The sequence below is a fragment of the Pan troglodytes genome, chromosome 16, assembly GCF_028858775.2.
Source record: "Pan troglodytes isolate AG18354 chromosome 16, NHGRI_mPanTro3-v2.0_pri, whole genome shotgun sequence".
In the NCBI taxonomy this organism is placed as follows: domain Eukaryota; kingdom Metazoa; phylum Chordata; class Mammalia; order Primates; family Hominidae; genus Pan; species Pan troglodytes.
The window spans coordinates 34,744,548-34,762,558 of NC_072414.2; the positions used below are offsets into that span (position 1 = coordinate 34,744,548).

Consider the following 18,011-nt stretch of genomic DNA (forward strand, 5'->3'; position numbering starts at 1 on the left):
ACAAAGAACTTAAACAAATTTACAAGACAAAAACAACCCCAACAAAAAGTGGGCAAAGGATATGAACAGACACTTCTCAAAAGAAGACATTTATGCAGCCAACAGACACATGAAAAAATGCTCACCATCACTGGCCATCAGAGAAATGCAAATCAAAACCACAATGAGATACCATCTCACACCAGTTAGAATGTCGATCATTAAAAAGTCAGGAAACAACAGGTGCTGGAGAGGATGTGGAGAAATAGGAACACTTTTACACTGTTGGTGGGAGTGTAAACTAGTTCAACCATTGTAGAAGACAGTAGAACTAGAAATACCATTTGACCCAGCAATGCCATTACTGGGTATATACCCAAAGGATTATAAATCATGCTACTATAAAGACACATATACATGTATGTTTATTGTGGCACTATTCACAACAGCAGACTTGGAACCCAAATGTCCATCAATGATAGACTGGATTAAGAAAATGTGGCACATATACACCACGGAATACTATGCAGCTATAAAAAGGATGAGTTCATGTCCTTTGCAGGGACATGGATGCAGCTGGAAACCATCATTCTGAGCAAACTATCACAAGGACAAAAAACCAAACACCACATGTTCTCACTCACAGGTGGGAATTGAACAATGAGAATACTTGGACACAGGGTGGGGAACATCACACACCAGGGCCTGTCGTGGGGTGGGGGGCAGGGGGAGGCATCGCAGAAATACCTAATGTAAATGATGAGTTGATGGGTGCAGCACACCAACATGGCACATGTAAACCTATGTAACAAACCTGCACGTCATGCACACGTATCCTAGAACTTAAAGTATAATAATAATAATAATAATAAAGACAACTTAGGGATAAATCTAGTCCAACTTCTACAACACAAAATTTCTATCACAGCACCTATAACACTTAAACTGTTTCTTTACTAGATTGAAGACCCTTGAAAGCAGTGAGGTGACTAACTGGGCTTTTTATTCTTGGTACTTAGCATAGTACCCAACTCACAGTAGACACTCAACAAATGTTGCACACATGAGTATATCAACCATTGCATGCTGAGGTTCCACAAAAATCTCCCAAGTGATATTCCAGTCTGTACTCAAGCACTTCACAAATGGGCTTTCTTTACTTTCCAGTGCAGTCCATCCAATCTCTGATCCTTTCTGACTGTACATAGGTTGAAGTATAATATCAAATACAATTCCAGAGACGTAATCTCATAGGAAAAAAAACTTTCCTATGATTATAATGACCAAATTTTCCAGATCAAAAATAGGAATTCATGGTCAGACAGAGGACATTTGGCCAATCCCCAGTCAATATACATACATTCAACCCTGCTGCAAAATCCATTTTAAGAAGTTAAACAGATGGTAACCAACCCAAAAAGCCTTCACCTTTTCACATTATTAAAGCACACCTCTATTAATACACATGTGGATCATTCCTGTGTCAATGGAGGCTCTGAATAACTCCATGAGCTTTCACACAGTCACTGTAGTTTATACAAGGGATCCAAATAAGCAAAGCATGCTTTGCCAGGAAAGCCACATGGAACTATTTCTTTTTTTCTTTCCTTTTTTTTTTTGACATGGAGTCTTGCTCTGTTGCCCAGGCTGTTGTGCAGTGGTGCAATCTCGGCTCACTGCAACCTCCGGCTCCCAGGTTTTTAAGCAATTCTCTGCTTCAGCCTCTGGAGTAGCCGGGATTATAGGTGCTGCCACCACGCCTGGCTCATTTTTTGTATTTTTAGTATATATGGGGTTTCACCAACTTGGCCAGGCTGGTCTTGAACTCCTGACCTCGTGATCCGCCAGCCTTGGCCTCCTAAAGTGCTGGGATTACAGGCGTGAGCCACCACGCCCGGCCTGAAGCATTCCTTAACCTTCCCAGAAAGATTTTTAATTACCATGCTAAAAAAAAATTAGTTGAGAAAATAAAGATATCCAAAATTCCACTCCTAAGTCCTAGACAGATATGTCTGTGTCCCCATTCCTGTAAACAGCCCCACTACAAATCACTTCAGGTTGTTTAAGTTAACTGTTTAGATGTAAATTTTCATTGCCAACCTGAGAGGTTGGTGCCAACTTGTTATCCCTGAAGTATAGTGTAAAGCCTGGAACTTAGCAGATACTTCACAGGTATGAAGAAATAAACATAATTAAGGCAATACAACTAACTGCTAATTTAAATTTTATTAGTGCTGGTATTGGTAGTCCTGTAAATACAGTCAGAGGAATTCTCTCAATAGATGTTGGCTAACAGATTATTAAAAATACTGCTACTCTTCTTCTTTTGGTACTGTTCCTTCTTTGTGCATTATTTTAAACCCCCTTTCCTTTTCTCGATCTCTAAGAAACAAGCCAATTAGGAAAGTCTTTCAGTATGCTGGCAATGCCCTGGTGTAGGGACAGAAGACTGGTGTAAGGTGTAATCTCCTGGCACGAGGGACGGAACACCAAGTCTAGTCTACCAGCGTCTGACTCTTCATGGATTCTCCCTGTCCTGAGGCTTAGTGCCCTTGGTACGAAAAGAGAAAATAATATTCCCTCTGCTTGTTCCATGGAGTTGCAGTTAAGATCAAATAGGGAAGTATTCTGTAAAGTATAAACGTAAGGTAATATGGTAGACAGCCTCTAAAATGGTTCCCAATGACCCAGAGGTGTCTCCTGGTATTCACACCCTCATATAGACCCTCATATATTGTACAGCGTTGGTCTTTGTAACTAATAGAATATGGCAGAAGTGATGGTATGTCCCTTCTGACAGATTAGAAAAGACACTGTGGCTTCCATCTCGGTGGGGATGCATTCTCTTCACCTCTCTTCCCCCATTTCTGTCTCTTTCTCACCTCACTCACTGGGAAAGCCAGATGTCATGTCAACTATGGAGAGGCCCAAATGGCGAGGAACTAGAGCCTCTGGCTAACAGCCAGTAAGGAACTGAGGCCTGCCAACAGTCATGTGAGTGAGCTTGGAAGTGGATCTTCCCTTTCCAGCCAAACTTTTAAATTAACCCTGACTGAGAGCTTGACAACCACCTCATGAGAGACCACACATGAGCTAGAACCACTGAACTAAGCCACTCTTGCATTTCTAGCTCCAAGAAATTGTGTGAAATAATGACTGTTGTTTAACGATGCTAAATTTGGGCTAATTTGTTACACAGCAATGGCAATGGATAACATATGGGTGATGTTACTAGTGCCCAGCCACATTTACACTGTTCCTAAAGGTAATATTAAAATGAAGCACTGGCTGGGTACAGTGGCTCATGTCTATAATCCCAAGATTATAGACAGGCTGAGGTAGGTGAATCTCTGGACCCCAGCAGTTTGAGCCCAGTCTGGGCAATACAGTGGGACCCCATCTTGCAAAAGATTGAAAAATTAGCCAGGTTTAGGAGCTCACACCTGTAATCCCAGCACTTTGGGAGGCCAATGTGGGAGGACCACTTGAACACAGGAATTTGAGACCAGTCTGGGCAACATGGAAAAACCCTGTCTCTACAAAACAACAACAACAACAACAGCCCCATTACAAATCACTTCAGGTTGTTTAAGGTAACTGTTTAGATGTAAGTTTTCATTGCCAACCTGACAGGTTGGTGCCAACTTGCTATCCCTGAAATATAGCAAAATTAGCTGGGTGTGGTGACTCATGCCTGTAGTCCTAGTGACTTGGGACGCTGGCATGGGAGGATCACTGGAGCCCAGGAGCTCAAGGTTACAGTAAGGTATGATCATTCCACTGTGCTACAGCCTGGGTGACTGAGGAAGACCTTGCCTCTAAAATAGAAACAAAAAACTGAGAAATAAGTATACAATTGATGCAGCTGACATTTCATTAGAGACTTTCAATTAATACAAAAAAATTAGCCGGGCTTGGTGGTGGGCACCTGTAATTCCAGCTACTTGGGAGGCTGAGGCAGGAGAATCACTTGAACCCAGAAGGCGGAGGTTGCAGTGAGCCGAGATCAACCACTGCACTCCAACCTGGGCAACAGAGTGAGACTGTGTCTCAGTAAAGAAAGAAAGAAAGAAAGAAAAATAATTCAAAGATATCTAAAAATAAGGTCAAACATCACATACATGAACACAAGCCTATCAACAACTTGTCAGAGAAAACACTGCAGTAGTGTAAGAGAACCATGAGCACAATCTTTGTAAATAGGACAGCATCGAGAGAGGGCAAAAAATACCAGGAGAAATGGAGCAAAGGTTTTAGAAAGCCTCCATGAAGGGAGGCACACCAGAATGCTGCTGGAAACATGCTAGAGCAAAAGTTAGTACACAGCATAATAGAGTTAAAGAACAAAGTGAACCTGGGAAAGTGGAAAGAGTGGATGAATGGAAAGAGGAAAGGTGGGTTGGGAGAAAGGATGGAGCAGGGAGGGAGGGAGGTAGTAGTTACCTACCTCTAGCCCACATGATAGCTTTGTACAATTTGGAAAAGAATTCCCTTCCAAAAGGAAACAGCCCTGTGCCAAGATGCACCGTTTGGAAAGCAAAGTCTGGGGTAGATTTCAGCCCTAATTTATTTCCTGGCTAGATTCCTTTATGCTGCAAACAACCTGCCTAACTATACAAAGCAGTCCCAGGAAAGAGGGACCTGCTAACTAACTCTGGTGAAGAAGCAGGCAGGCCTTTAATTCCCTATTTTGGAGCACAGGCAAATTTCTCAGAACTGTACACAAAATGTATTTTCACTGGTATCTTTTCCCACTGTTTTGCACTTGATGTGGAATCGTGTTCTAATAGAAAACATTTCAGTTTGGGGAACAATGCTGTTTCTGGTGAGTTGGGGGAGGGGGACTGCTAGATGATTATGGAATTTAAGGAAACCTGGTAGCTCTTATCACATAAGGACAGATGTACCTGTGGGTGCCTAAGATTTGTCTCCACAGTTACTTATTTAGCCTGGGGGCTTTTCATGGCTTTGCTTGGCCATCTCTGGCTTTTCTGGGGCTCCTCCTCACACAGTCACCAGGGGCACCACTGCTTACTGGTAACAGGATAACAGGCTTCTCCAGCTGAATGCCCAAAACTGAAAATAAACAATAGTCGTTCCTCAAAAGTTTCCTTTGCAGAAGACCTGTATCATAAATGCCGCCTCTACCTGCTTGTTAAAATGAGGATTCCTGAGCACGCTCTTCCCCAGACCTGCTAAAACAAAAGTTCTGGAAGTGAGGCCTGGGACTCTGCATTTTGAACAGTGGCCATCAATGTTAGAAAATTACCGTTTAACAGGAATATGAAGTATGAGAAATTCCTGGGTGGACTTTATGAAAGAGAAAGGGAATTAAAGGCTCAGGCCTCCCAACAGTGTACAGTGTAAAGAACAAACCATGAAGGGTTAAATAGATGCCTTCCTCAGTAAATGTATAGTAAAAATTGCTAGGAACTTCAAAAAATTGTAGCATATATAAACACACATAGATAGCTAGCGCTTGTAGTCTAATCAAAAATGTTATTCTAAAATTAGGTTATAATGACATTTCATGTATTGAGTTTGATATAATAAAAGAAGACCTCACTTTTTGAAAAATTTCATATTGGAGGGTTGACTATAGAACTTAGTACAAAATCACTCCCTGGGCCATCTGCAAAATTTAGGCCTGTACTGAAGTATCTTAGTTGATCAACTGTTAGTCCTTTCTTAATAGCACCTTGAGTGGATAACAGAGAATAATAATAAAAACAAATTTCTTACCGCTGTAAGGGGTCCTTCTGCCTGCGCCTCCATTAGACTTGTGGGCGTCGCTGCAATAAACTGACTAGCAGCTCCAGGCTGGAGTTCCAGCCTATCTGTATATTGTTCTGAAGCAGCAGTAGGAGGACCCTCTGCAGAAAGTGCTAAGACCACACCTGAGGTTTCCTTCTTTAAATTATCATTTTCTGCCCAAGGACCTAACTGGAGCTTTTCATCTTGAGGTGATGCCTCCAGGACTTGAAGTACTTCAGGCTCCTCATCAGAAGGACTTCCAGTTGTTTTATGTCCTACAGCCTCATTTGTCCTAAAATCCTGAAGGTCCTGCTCCTTGTCCACAATCACCCATTCTTTGGAATCAATTTCTTGCTTGCAAGAGCTCAGGTTAACAGCTATAAATCCATTGCTGCCACCACCATCTGCCTGCTCAGGGGTGTTGGCAGAAGCAGGCTTGGAGGCATCTGGAAGATATTCTTCATCATAGTGCCAGATGTGGTCAGTACGGGACACAGCAGGAACGCAAGGCTTATGCAGCAGAGCAGGGAGAATAGATTCTTTTCCTGCACTGGTATCTTTCTGCATTTTCTCCAGGCTTAAGGAAATGGAAAGAAGTTACTCAACTGTCCTAAGGAAACATTTATTATATAATATATAAGCTCCATAAAGAACTAATATGGACACAAAGATGAGAGAAAAAAAGATGGATAAAACACAAGGAAAGTTTCACAGCATTGATAATGCTCTTCTCTACCTGCCACATCCTGCTTTGGAAGATGGAGCTCAGTTCTTTCCTCAGCAAGGCCCTTTTTAGTTCCCTTATTTTGTCAAATCAACTTTTTATTGAACTGAGCTTTTATCCCTATTGTATGTTGATATTTATTCTCAATATGAGCCACAACTCAAAATGTATAAACCAATGCCCCATCCATCCTTTCGATCGTGTGAGCGTGTAGACATGTGCTTACATAACATAGCTATGAATGATTACCATGTGAGGAAGAACCAGCTATGTGAAGGATTGTTTAAAATGGACGCCAGATTGGAGTAGGCCAGAAGTGGCTGAATTGTCTTGGGAAACAGTAATTACCATCTTAGTCAAATTCACAGTCCCTCTAACCTAATATTTCATTACCAATAGTAGCCACTAGAGATGCACCATTGAAGGGCATGACTACTATTAAAGGAAATTAGGTCTTAATGCTGCGAATACTACTGAAGTTTCTATAATTCATAAATATATCCCACACTTTTTTCATTTCTGTCTTCTGTTATCAAAATTTGTTGTAGGGATAATGTGCCTCAAAACCATGCACTACAATCTTTACCTATGTATATAGATCTCTCAAGTTTCACCTTCCTTTCTCTCTAGGTAGATTGCGAACTCTCGAGGGCAAGCATGATATACTTATTGGTATCTGTTTTCCTACAGTATCTTACTCCTAGAAGGTCTTCACTAAAGTGAATTGAACTCACCGTCCCTTGTGTATAAATTACTTTTTCCCCTCCTTTATGTATTCCCCTCATCTCTGCCTAATGCCATCTTTATCATGCCCTCTCCAACACTACACTGTTGTGTGGAAGAGATTACTTTCTAAACAAAGTTTCTGTAAAAATGTTCATTTAACTTGTACCTAGTGTTAGGAAGTCATCAGCTCTTACTGCTCAGCTTCCAAAGCCAAAGGATATGCTATAGAATTTATAATAATTAAGAATCAGGATAATAATAAAAACATGGATGAAAATTGGAGCTGAATAGACTCAGTGTTACAAAAATGCAAGGATTTCTTATTTGAAAGACTTTATGTAACAGAAATATACAATAATAATAACAACAACGACAACAATAATAATGGTACCTTAGAAGCTTTAAAAAGAAAAATACACTATTTTATACCAGGTCTCAAGGAACTTGTCAGTGTCTGGCTTTGGCTCCAGGGTCAGACGTTTTTCCAGCTCAAAGCTGTGAATGGAACGTAACTTTCGCACCAATGGAATATCTCTGTCTGGCTGAGTAATCTCTGAGCGGACACGAATTGGTGACCCAAGGCTTGGAGCATTGAGAAGACCATTTGCCTGGCCATGGCTGTTCTCCTCTTCAGTAGCAGCCTATCCAAAATATAAAATAAAATCATGAAAAACATTCTAGGCAACACACATGAGAAGAATCATTGAAGCCTTTCAAAATAATTTAAATAAATGATTAGATGTGTTTTCAGATGATTAGGATATTTTGGCTAGTTTACTTCATTACATTCTTATCTATTAACTCTTTATTAAATGTGTTTTCTTAATTTATACTCCGTTTCAGTATTATTTTAGGTTTTTAAAATACTTTTGGCACAAACATAAATAATCTAAAAATGTTTAACAGACTTGGATTTTTGAATTATGTCTGACATGAGGCTTGTAGTATCCCATTCCACTAACCTGACACTGAAACCTGGAAAGGATGTTCCCTATGAGACATAAGTGGTCTCACAATTTAGGAGAGGCTGCCAAGCCTGAGTCACTATACCTCTTTTCTCATTCTCCCTCTAAAAAACAAAAAACAACAAAAAGCCTGGGGGCCAGACTACTAAGGAGCTGAGGCAGAGGAGAAGGAGGATGACTGTGAGGCAGCCCAGGGGGTGGGACTATTTAAGCACAGGTGCCTACAGCAGCACATTATCAGGGAAGCGAAGCCTTATATAAGGAGTGTGGTGACAGAGGGAAGTCTGGGACATCTACTCTGATTAGAGACCCTCAAGAGGATGCCTAACTGGCTCAAATTGGTGATATACTCAGGGTAGCAGCAGAAACACAAGCCAGTCTTCCTTGAAGGAAAGTTTCCCCAAACCCCAATTTAGGTCTCCAGAACTCCCATCAATTATTAATTAATTAGCCAAAAAAAAAAAAAAGAGAGAGAATCAATACATGAGAAGGCCTGCTACCATGATTGACACAACAGAAATAATAGTCAAAATTAAGAAAAACATTTAAAACTCCCAAATATTTCAGATATTGAACTGGTTCCAATACAAAATATAGACCAGCTATGCATAAATGTTTAAATAAATAAAGGTTATTATAACAAAGATCAACAAAGGGTTATTTGGAATTAAATGATTGATTAACTTAATATTTAATATTCAATTAACAAGTTAAACAGCAAGTAAGCAAAAAAAAACAACAAAAAAGGTTGAAATTATTAATTAGTGAAGTGGAAGACACAGCCAAAGAAATTACCTAGAATAAAAAACAGCAAGATAGGCCGGGCGTGGTGGCTCACATCTGTAACCCCAGCACTTTCGGAAGCCAAGGAGGGTGGGTCACAAGGTCAGGAGTTGGAGACTAGCCTGGCCAACATAGTAAAACCCCATCTCTACTAAAAATACAAAACAAAATTAGCTGGGCATGGTGGCACACACCTGTAATCCCAGCTACTCGGGAGGCTGAGGCAGGAGAATCACTTGAACCCAGGAGACGGAGGTTGCAGTGAGCCGAGATCGTGCCATTGCACTCTAGCCTGGGCAACAGACCAAGATTCCATCTCAAAAAAACAAAAACAAAAACAAAACAAAACAAACCCAGCAAGATAAGAAGAAAATTATGAAAAAAGATATTAAGAGATATGATGGATATAATAAAAAGCCATAACATATGTCTAACTGGAGTCCTAGAAAGAGATAATAGAAAGAATGAAGAGGTAGTATCATTCAGATACAGAATGGCTGTTATTTCCCAGAACATATTTTTATACAAAAATATGAATAAAAATATTCAAGGGACACAAGATATCCTAAGCAAGACAAATATATGCTTAGAAACATCATAGTGAAAACGCAGAACACCACAGACAAGAACAAGAACTAAAAAGTAGCTGGGAAGGAAAGATGAAGGTGGGGGAAACAATCACTTAAAAAGAAAAAAACAATTAGAATGACAGTAAGTTTCTGAACACCAGTGACTGAAGCCAGAGGAAAAATAACTATCAATAGAAAACTTTATATTTGGGCTGGGCGTGGCGGCTCACGCCTATAATCCCAGCACTTTGGGAGGGAGGTGGGTGAATCACTTGAGGCCAGGAGTTCAAGACCAGCCTAGCCAACACGGTAAAACCCTGTCTCTAATAAAAATACACACAAAAAATTAGCCAGGTGTGGTGGTGCATGCCTGTGGTCCCGGCTACTCGGGAGGCTGAGGCAGGAGAATCGCTTTAACCCAAGAGGTGGAGGCTGAAGTGAGCCGAGATTGTGCCACTGCACTCCAGCCTGGGCAATAAAGCAAAACCCTGTCACAAAAAAAAAAAAAAGAAAGAAAACAAACCAAAAAAACCCCCGACTTTATATTCGGCATAAACTATCTTGAAAGAATGAAGCTAAACTAAGTACATTTATAGATAAGAAAATACATTTATAGAAAGAGTCCTCTACCAAAAGACATGAGGTAAAGGAACTTCTGAAGGAAATATTTCCGGAAGAAAGATGAGCCAAGGACTTTCAGAAATGAAAGGAAATGGTAAACGTCTTTGAAAGTCCATATAAACATTACTTGTATAAAAGAACAACATTAATAATCCAATTCAAGGCTGGGTGCGGTAGCTCACACCTGTAATCCCAGCACTTTGTGAGGTCGAGGCAGGTGAATTACTTGAGGCCAGGAGTTCAAGACTTAGCCTGGCCAATACAGTGAAGCCCCATCTCTACCAAAAATACAAAAAATTAGTCGGGTGTGGTGGCACGTGCCTGTACTCCCAGCTACTTGGGAGGACGAGGCACGAGAATCACAACCCGGGAGGTGGAGGTTGTAGTGAGCTGAGATCGCACCGCTGCACTCCAGCCTAGGTGACAGAGCGAGACTCTGTCTCAAAAAATAAATAAAATAAATAATAATCTAATTCAAGTCATTCTTCTTTGTTGTTGTCTGTTTGAGACAGAGTCTCACTCTGTCACCACTTCAGCCTAGGTGACAGAGCGAGACTCTGTCTCAAAAAATAAATAAAATAAATACTAATCTAATTCAAGTCATTCTTCTTTGTTGCTCTCTGTTTGACACAGAGTCTCGCTCTGTCACCTAGGCTGGAGTGCAGTGGCGCAAACTTGGCTCACTGCAGCTTCTCCTCCCAGGTTCAAGCGATCCTCCACCCTCAGCCTCCCAAGTACCTGGGACTACAGGCATGTGCCAACATGCCCGGCTAACTTTTTTTTTTTTTTTTTTGGTAGAGACAGGGTTTTGCCATGTTGCCCAGACTGGTCTCGAACTCCTGGGCTCTAGTGTTCCTCCCACCTTGGCCTCCCAAAGTGCTCGGATTACGGGTGTGAGCCACTGTGCCAGGGCAAGTCATTCTTTTTCTTTTTTTTTTTTAAAAGAAAGAATTAAAATTAGAAGAGTACTAAAATGTTGGGAGAAGGGTGAATGAAGTTAAAATGTTCTACAGTCCTTGCAGTATCAGAAAGGTAGTTAGGATATTGCTTAATTTTAGACTTTTAAGTTAAAAATAATTGGGAAATTTCCAGGACAACTACCAAGAGAACAGAATTAGAATGTTTAAATCCCCAATAAGTACAAAGAGAAAACAGAAGATGAAAAATACCAACAAAATCTGTAATGAAAAGAAAGGCAGGAAAAAGGCATTAAAAAACTGAATAGAAATTTAAAAGAGAAACAAGTTCATATAAAAATAATTTGGCTGGGCGTCGTGGCTTGTGCCTGTAATCCTACCACTTTGGGAGGCTGAGGCGGACAAATCACCTCAGGTCAGGAGTTCGAGACCATCCTGGCCAATATGGCAAAACCCTCTCTACTAAAAGTACAAAAATTAGCCAGGCGTGGTGGCGGGTGCCTGTAATTTCAGCTACTTGGGAGGCTGAGGTAGGAGAATCACTTGAACCCGGGAGGCAGAGGTTGCAGTGAGCCGAGATCATGTCACTGCACTCCAGACTGGGTGACAGAGTGAGACTCTGTCTCAGAAAATAAATACATAAATACAATAATAATTCTAAATGTAAATCAATTAAGCTGACTAATTAAAACATAAAGACGTAAGATTGTCCACTTATATTCCACTTAACAACAGTCACAACAGAATGAGAAAAAATAGAAAGATAAAGGCAGAAAAAAGATACACCAGGCATGTACTACCCAAAAGAAAGTTGGCATAACTGTATTAACATCTGACAAAATAGGCTTTAATGCTAGAAAAAAAAATAGTAGGAACAGAATAGAAATAGTCATTATATAAAGAAAAACAAAACTTTTAATCACCTGGCAGATGTAAAAACTCTAAACTTGTATGCACTTAACTCATGGATGAAAAAAATCATTACGGAAAAATATTCAGAACAGAATGAGAATAAAAATACAACACACCAAAACTTTTGCAATACAGTAACAGAGATATTTATTACCTTCTTTCTGCTTGTCTTAGCTTATTCTGCTGCTTCTTTTTCTACTTTCTTGAGGTAGGATTTAGACTATTGATGTAAAACCTTATCTTTCCTAATGTAAGCATTTAGTGCTATACATTTCTCTCTCAGTACGGCTTTAGCTGCCTCCCCAACATTTTAATATGTTGTGGTTTCGATTTCATTCAATTCTATGTAAATTTAAAAAATTTTCCCTTAAGGCTTCCTCTCTGACCCATGGATTATACAGAAATATGCTGTATAATTTCCAAGTGTTTAGAGATTTTCCTGTTGTCTTTATGTCACTGATTACTAGATTAACTCCATTATTTTTAGAGAACATAGTATGTGTGATTTCAATTATTTAAACTTATTAAGGTGTGTTTTGTAGCTCTGCTTTTATGGAATCTAACCTAAGACAGCGGTTACCTCAGTGGGGATAGGGTAGAAGCATAAATATAGAAGGAATATGTTAAAATATTCTAGTTCTTAGGGCAGATGGTGGATTCACATGCTTATATTACTATGCTTTGACATGATATATATGAAATCTTTTATATATAGTATAAGTAGATTTTAAAAGATAAATATAGCTGTTTTGAATTTTTCTCCTAGATGACCAATAAATTCCTAAAGTTATAAGCTCTATCCATGCACTTTTTCATGTATATATGTATATATATTTTTTGAGGCGGAGTTTCGCTCTGTCGTCCAGGCTGGAGTGCAGTGGCATGATCTTGGCTCACTGCAACCTCCACCTCTCAGGTTCAAGCGATTCTCCTGCCTCAGCTTCCCAAGTAGCTGGGATTACAGGCACCCACCACCAAACCCTGCTAATTTTTGTATTTTTAGTAGAGACAGGGTTTCACCATGTTGGCCAGGCGGGTCTTGAACTCCTGACTTCAGGTGATCCACCCACCTTGGCCTCCCAAAGTGCTAGGATTACAGGTGTGAGCCACCATGCCTGGCCCTCATGTACATATTTTTACTTATACTTCTACTTCAACCACTTCTTCCATAAGACAGGTTCCCAACTCCCACCCCATCTGCATGCATTTTAATTTTTTAAATGTTTTGCACAATGTTCTGTCTTGTATTATATTTGCTTGTGCAGCTACATATCTACCCAAAGAGACCGTAAGCTCCTTAAAGGTAAAAGATGTATCTTAAACTGCACAGCACATAGCTTAGTAAATTGTCTTCAATATTTAGCTTAATGCTTTATCCAGATGTTCAAAATGAGAGCTTGTAATGTACAGCACTATACATTATAAATTCAATAAACTGCACATCGCCATGATGACAAATAATGGACTTAGGGTCAAAACTATCTACCATTCAAATTTCACTGAGATTAAATAGTGATAGTGAGTAAAAGACAGAAACCAAAATAACTAAGATCTTCCATGTCAAGCGCCACTTCATTCTCTCGCATACACAGATATCCATATGGGCTGACAACTGAGAATGTCACTAGTGATTTTTTTTTTGCTATAAGAACAGTTTGTTCCTGGTGCCATAAAGACAGCCACAGCTGATACTAGAAAAATCTGACACTGACTCCCTGTCTACTTTCCACTACTCATTCCTGATTACTATTCGTCCAGATTGTGCTTTGTCAACAGCCAAATCACATTGTGGCATATCACATCGATCCAGAGATCATTTTGCAAATGACTCCCATGACTGAACATATACACCTGCTATAGTCTGAATGTTTGTGTCCCCCCAAAATTCACATGTTGAAATTCTAACTCCCAATGTGAGGGTATTAGGAGGTGGGCCCCTTGGGAGGTAATTAGGTCAAGAAGGCAGAGCCCTCATGAATGAGAGTGGTGTCCTTACAAAAGAGGCCCAAAAGAGATCCCTTTCCCCATCTACCACATGAGGACTCAGCAAGGAGGAGCCACAAAACAGCCCTCACCAGATACCAAATCTGCCTAGCCTTCCTTCTTGGACTTCCCAGCCTTCTGAACTGTAAGAAATAAATTTCTGTTGTTTATAAGGTACTCATACCTTACAAATTCCAAGCTTTATCTTGTTTTTGTTGGCATCCATCTCTTCCCAAACATCCTTCTCCTGGGGACGGGGGTGTCCCAGAGATCCAGGCAATTTATCTGGTGACACACCAACAGGGATGCCATTTTCTCCATCACTAAGTTGTTCATCTGGAAATACCTCATCTGTATTTTCTCGAAGCAAGTCTCCAGGGATGGGAGTAGCATTGGCAATTCTACATATGAAGGGAGAAAAAAGAGGCAAGAATCAAAAATTACTATGAGACTATCTTACATCATTTTATTTCTTCATTTAAATGAACTCCACACATAATTAAGAGAGTTAAAAAAAAAAAAAAAAAGCACCTTGAAAACTTAGGTTGGCCGGGCATGGTGGCTTATGCCTGTAATCCCAGCACTTTGGGAGGCTGAGGCAGTCAGATCACTTGAGGTCAGGAGTTCAAGACCAGCCTGGCCAACATGGTGAAACCCTGTCTCTACTAAAAATACAAAAATTAGCTGGGCGTGGTGGTGGGCACCTGTAATCCCAGCTACTTATGAGGCTGAGGCAGGAGAATTGCTTGAGTCTAGGAGGCGGAGGTTACAGTGAGCCAAGATTGCGCCACTGCACTCCAGCCTGGGTGACAGAGCGAGACTCCAGCTCAAAAAACAAAACAAAACAAAAACAAAAGAAAAAGAAAAAAAAAAACTTAGGTCATGCCAATCCTACAAAATAAAACTTTAAAATTTTGATCAATTAGAATTTTCAAGCTGATTTTAAAATACAAAATCTAAAACAATAACACCCTAATTTGACAATCACTTTAAAAGTAAAAAGCATTTCATCTATTTTCATAGAAGTCTCTGTCAATTATAACAACATTTTTTTTCTTTTTTTGAGACAGAGTTTCACTCTTGTCGCCCAGGCTGGAGTGCAGTGGCGCGATCTCGGCTCACTGCAACCTCCACCTCTCAGATTCAAGCGATTCTCCTGCCTCAGCCTCCTGAGTAGGGATTACAGGCGCCCACCACCACACCGGGCTATTTTTTGTATTTTTAGTAGAGAAAGGGTTTCGCCATGTTGGGCAGGGTGGTCTCAAACTCCTGACCTCAGGTGATTTGCCTGCCTCGGCCTCCCAAAGTGCTGGGATTACAGGTGTGAGCCACGGCGCCCGGCGTGTTAGAGAATTTTTAAAAATTCTAAATAGGAAAATGTTAAGTGCTGTTGAACTCCAAATAAAATACAGAGATGAATCTCCAAATTAACATTTCATTTGGGAAGCAAGAATTACAATTTGGGGCACACACATAGACTGAGTGGGTCTCTGGTATATCTAAAGACCAAAGGAGAGGTTGGGGGTTTTATTAGAGAGATGTCATATACTGTTTTGAAAGAAAGTTCATTGGCACCAGAGAAGCTTTTGGGAGCTGGCAGGCTCTGACTGGTGAGTGACAGAGGTATGTAAATTTAGTCTTGGAGTCACAGCAGGCCATTTCAGCAGCTGGGCTTGTGAGAAATTAAATTCTTGGAGCAGGTGCTATGTGCCCCAAGTACTTTCTCCCTGGCCTCTTGATTGATTTAGTTGACTATGACAAGAATGACCTAATTTGTATAATCAACTTTCACAGTGCCATAATGAAATAAACAGGTGTCAGATCAATCAGCTATGTTATTTTTTTACAGTGTGAAATGTGTATTACTTTTTCACTTGCAGATTTTTTTTTTTTTTTTTTTTTTGAGACAGAGTCAAGCTCTGTCTCTCAGGCTGGGGTGCAGTGGCATAATCTCTGCTCACTGCAACCTCCGCCCCCGGGGTTCAAGCGATTCTCCTGCCTCGGCCTCCCAAATAGCTAGGATTACAGGCATGCACCACCATGCCCAGCTAATTTTTTATATTTTTAGTAGAGATGGGGTTTTGCCATGTTGGCCAGGCTGGTCTCGAACTCCTGGCCCCAAGTGATCCACCCACCTTGGCCTCCCAAAGTGCTGGGATTACAGGTGTGAGCCATCGTGCCCGGCCACTTGCAGACTTTTTACTAAGCACCTACTACATGCAAGGCCCTAGCAACACAAAGAGGAAGGAAATTGTTGCCCTAGAGGGGAAACTAGACTTTCTGTAATTATACAGTTGATATAGTTCAGCATGAACTGACCTGGGGGAAAAAATAGCAAATATTAATTGGTATTTGTCTATATATTTCTTTCAAAGTAATTCCAGGTCTTATTTACATGGTTGGTCATCGCTCCCTTAGACCCTCCCATGAGAGGCTTTTCTAGTTCACAGTTATCCTTCACCAAGTGAAAAGGCTCCTGCCAGTTCTGTAACTCTATATTCTAGGGTTTTTTTTTTTTTTTTAATATTGCTGACTGAACACAATACTTAGCACACAATGAAACCTCCTCTTAGAAGTGACCTGGAATGTCTCAAAGTAGAAAAATTAGTCTTCAGTACATTATACTGACTCCTGTAATTACTGTGAGTGGCAACATCCTCTCAGTGAGCCACTTTAAGGGTCACAGTTAGATCCTGGCACTGGTGTCACGAGTATTTCATATGCTCTGAAAAGACCAGTGATTTTTCAGGGACTTGTTCCACCTGACTTGGTAACCGATGACCTTCACCACTACCTTTGCCTAAATGGGTCAATGCTAGAATGAACCTCTTTATCAACAATTTACAAGGATATAATCTAGAAAAGCACTGATAATGGCTCCCAGAAAAAAAAGAAAGAAAAAAAAAAAACTTACAACCTAGTAAAGTAGTATCTGTAGTTCTGACAGTGGAAGCATATTTAAAAGGTAGTTTGGCCTAAAATAGTTCAAATAGTTCAAATCAATAGTTCAGATTTATTATAGAGATAATTAAAGATCAGAAATAAACTGGCTACTAACAGATTTTTCAGATATTAGTTCAATATAATTTATTTATTGATACAAGAGTCATAATGGACACTAACATACATGTACTACATGGTAATGCAAATGTTTATTGAAAGAATTCCCTCTATTCCTGAGGAAAGAGAAAGGGAAATAGATGAATATTTGAACTCAAGAAGCTTAGTCTATTATCGTCACCTTTTTTCCATTTTAATCACTCAGTATTCTTTCAAGTCCCTTTTTCCCTTATGTCTAGCCATTATTCTGCTTTTTTTCCAACTACCTCAATTCCTTTGCATTTCCTTCTTTCACACCTCAGGAAACAAACCACACCTCCATCTCTGAATACACTTCTACTTTCATTCAATCCTACTTTTTCCTCTTATCTCTGATGCTTCAATATGATACCACACACTCCAAGGACCTCGTCCATCTTCTCCACACAGGCTCTCTTTTATAGGACTCAGGTTCCTCTCCCACCCAGACCGTCCCTCTGCATTTATTCTCCATTCCTTTCTACTTCCCTGGTTATTGTTTCTTTTCCTAAACTCTGATCCAAATCTGGAGTATGCAATATGGAAAGAAATAATTCCTTCCCAGGAAAATTATATCATGTTCAGGAATATGAATGAGTGAGAAAGTATACATAAGAGTGTTATTAGCACATGGTCTGTGTTTCCAGGCAAGGTATTATATAACTGAAGCAGATTAAGGGAATAAGTAAGAAAATGTGCGGAAGAACTGAAGAGATATGAGAAAAAATAATAAGAACGAACATCCTTTTCATATTTCATTCCCCATAATCTAAGGCAAACTAGTGCTTGTGGGCCAAATCTGGCCGGCTTACCTACCTATTTTTTTTTTAATAGACTTATTGGAACACAGTCAGTCTCGTCTGTTTACACGTTGGCCATGGCAGCTTTTGCACTATAACAGCAATGACAGTAGTGACAGAGACAGCATAGCTCACAGATATTTATCTGACCCTTTATAGATAAAGCTTGCTGGCTCATGATTTAAAGCGTCCTCTTACCT

The 18,011-nt window shown here is 40.1% G+C and overlaps 1 protein-coding gene across 11 annotated transcripts in view; it reads right to left on the reverse strand.

Moving 5' to 3' along the window:
• Positions 1–18,011, reverse strand: part of TTBK2 (tau tubulin kinase 2) — a 183,122-nt gene that overhangs the window by 30,392 nt on the left and 134,719 nt on the right. For all 11 annotated transcript variants that reach the window (XM_063794820.1, XM_063794818.1, XM_016928065.4 and 8 more), the window contains 3 exons: positions 14,118–14,334; positions 7,613–7,824; positions 5,722–6,310 (listed from right to left, as the gene is read on the reverse strand). In XM_063794820.1, coding sequence (XP_063650890.1) covers positions 5,722–6,310; positions 7,613–7,824; positions 14,118–14,334 — 1,018 coding nt within the window. The remainder of the gene's footprint in view (positions 1–5,721; positions 6,311–7,612; positions 7,825–14,117; positions 14,335–18,011) is intronic.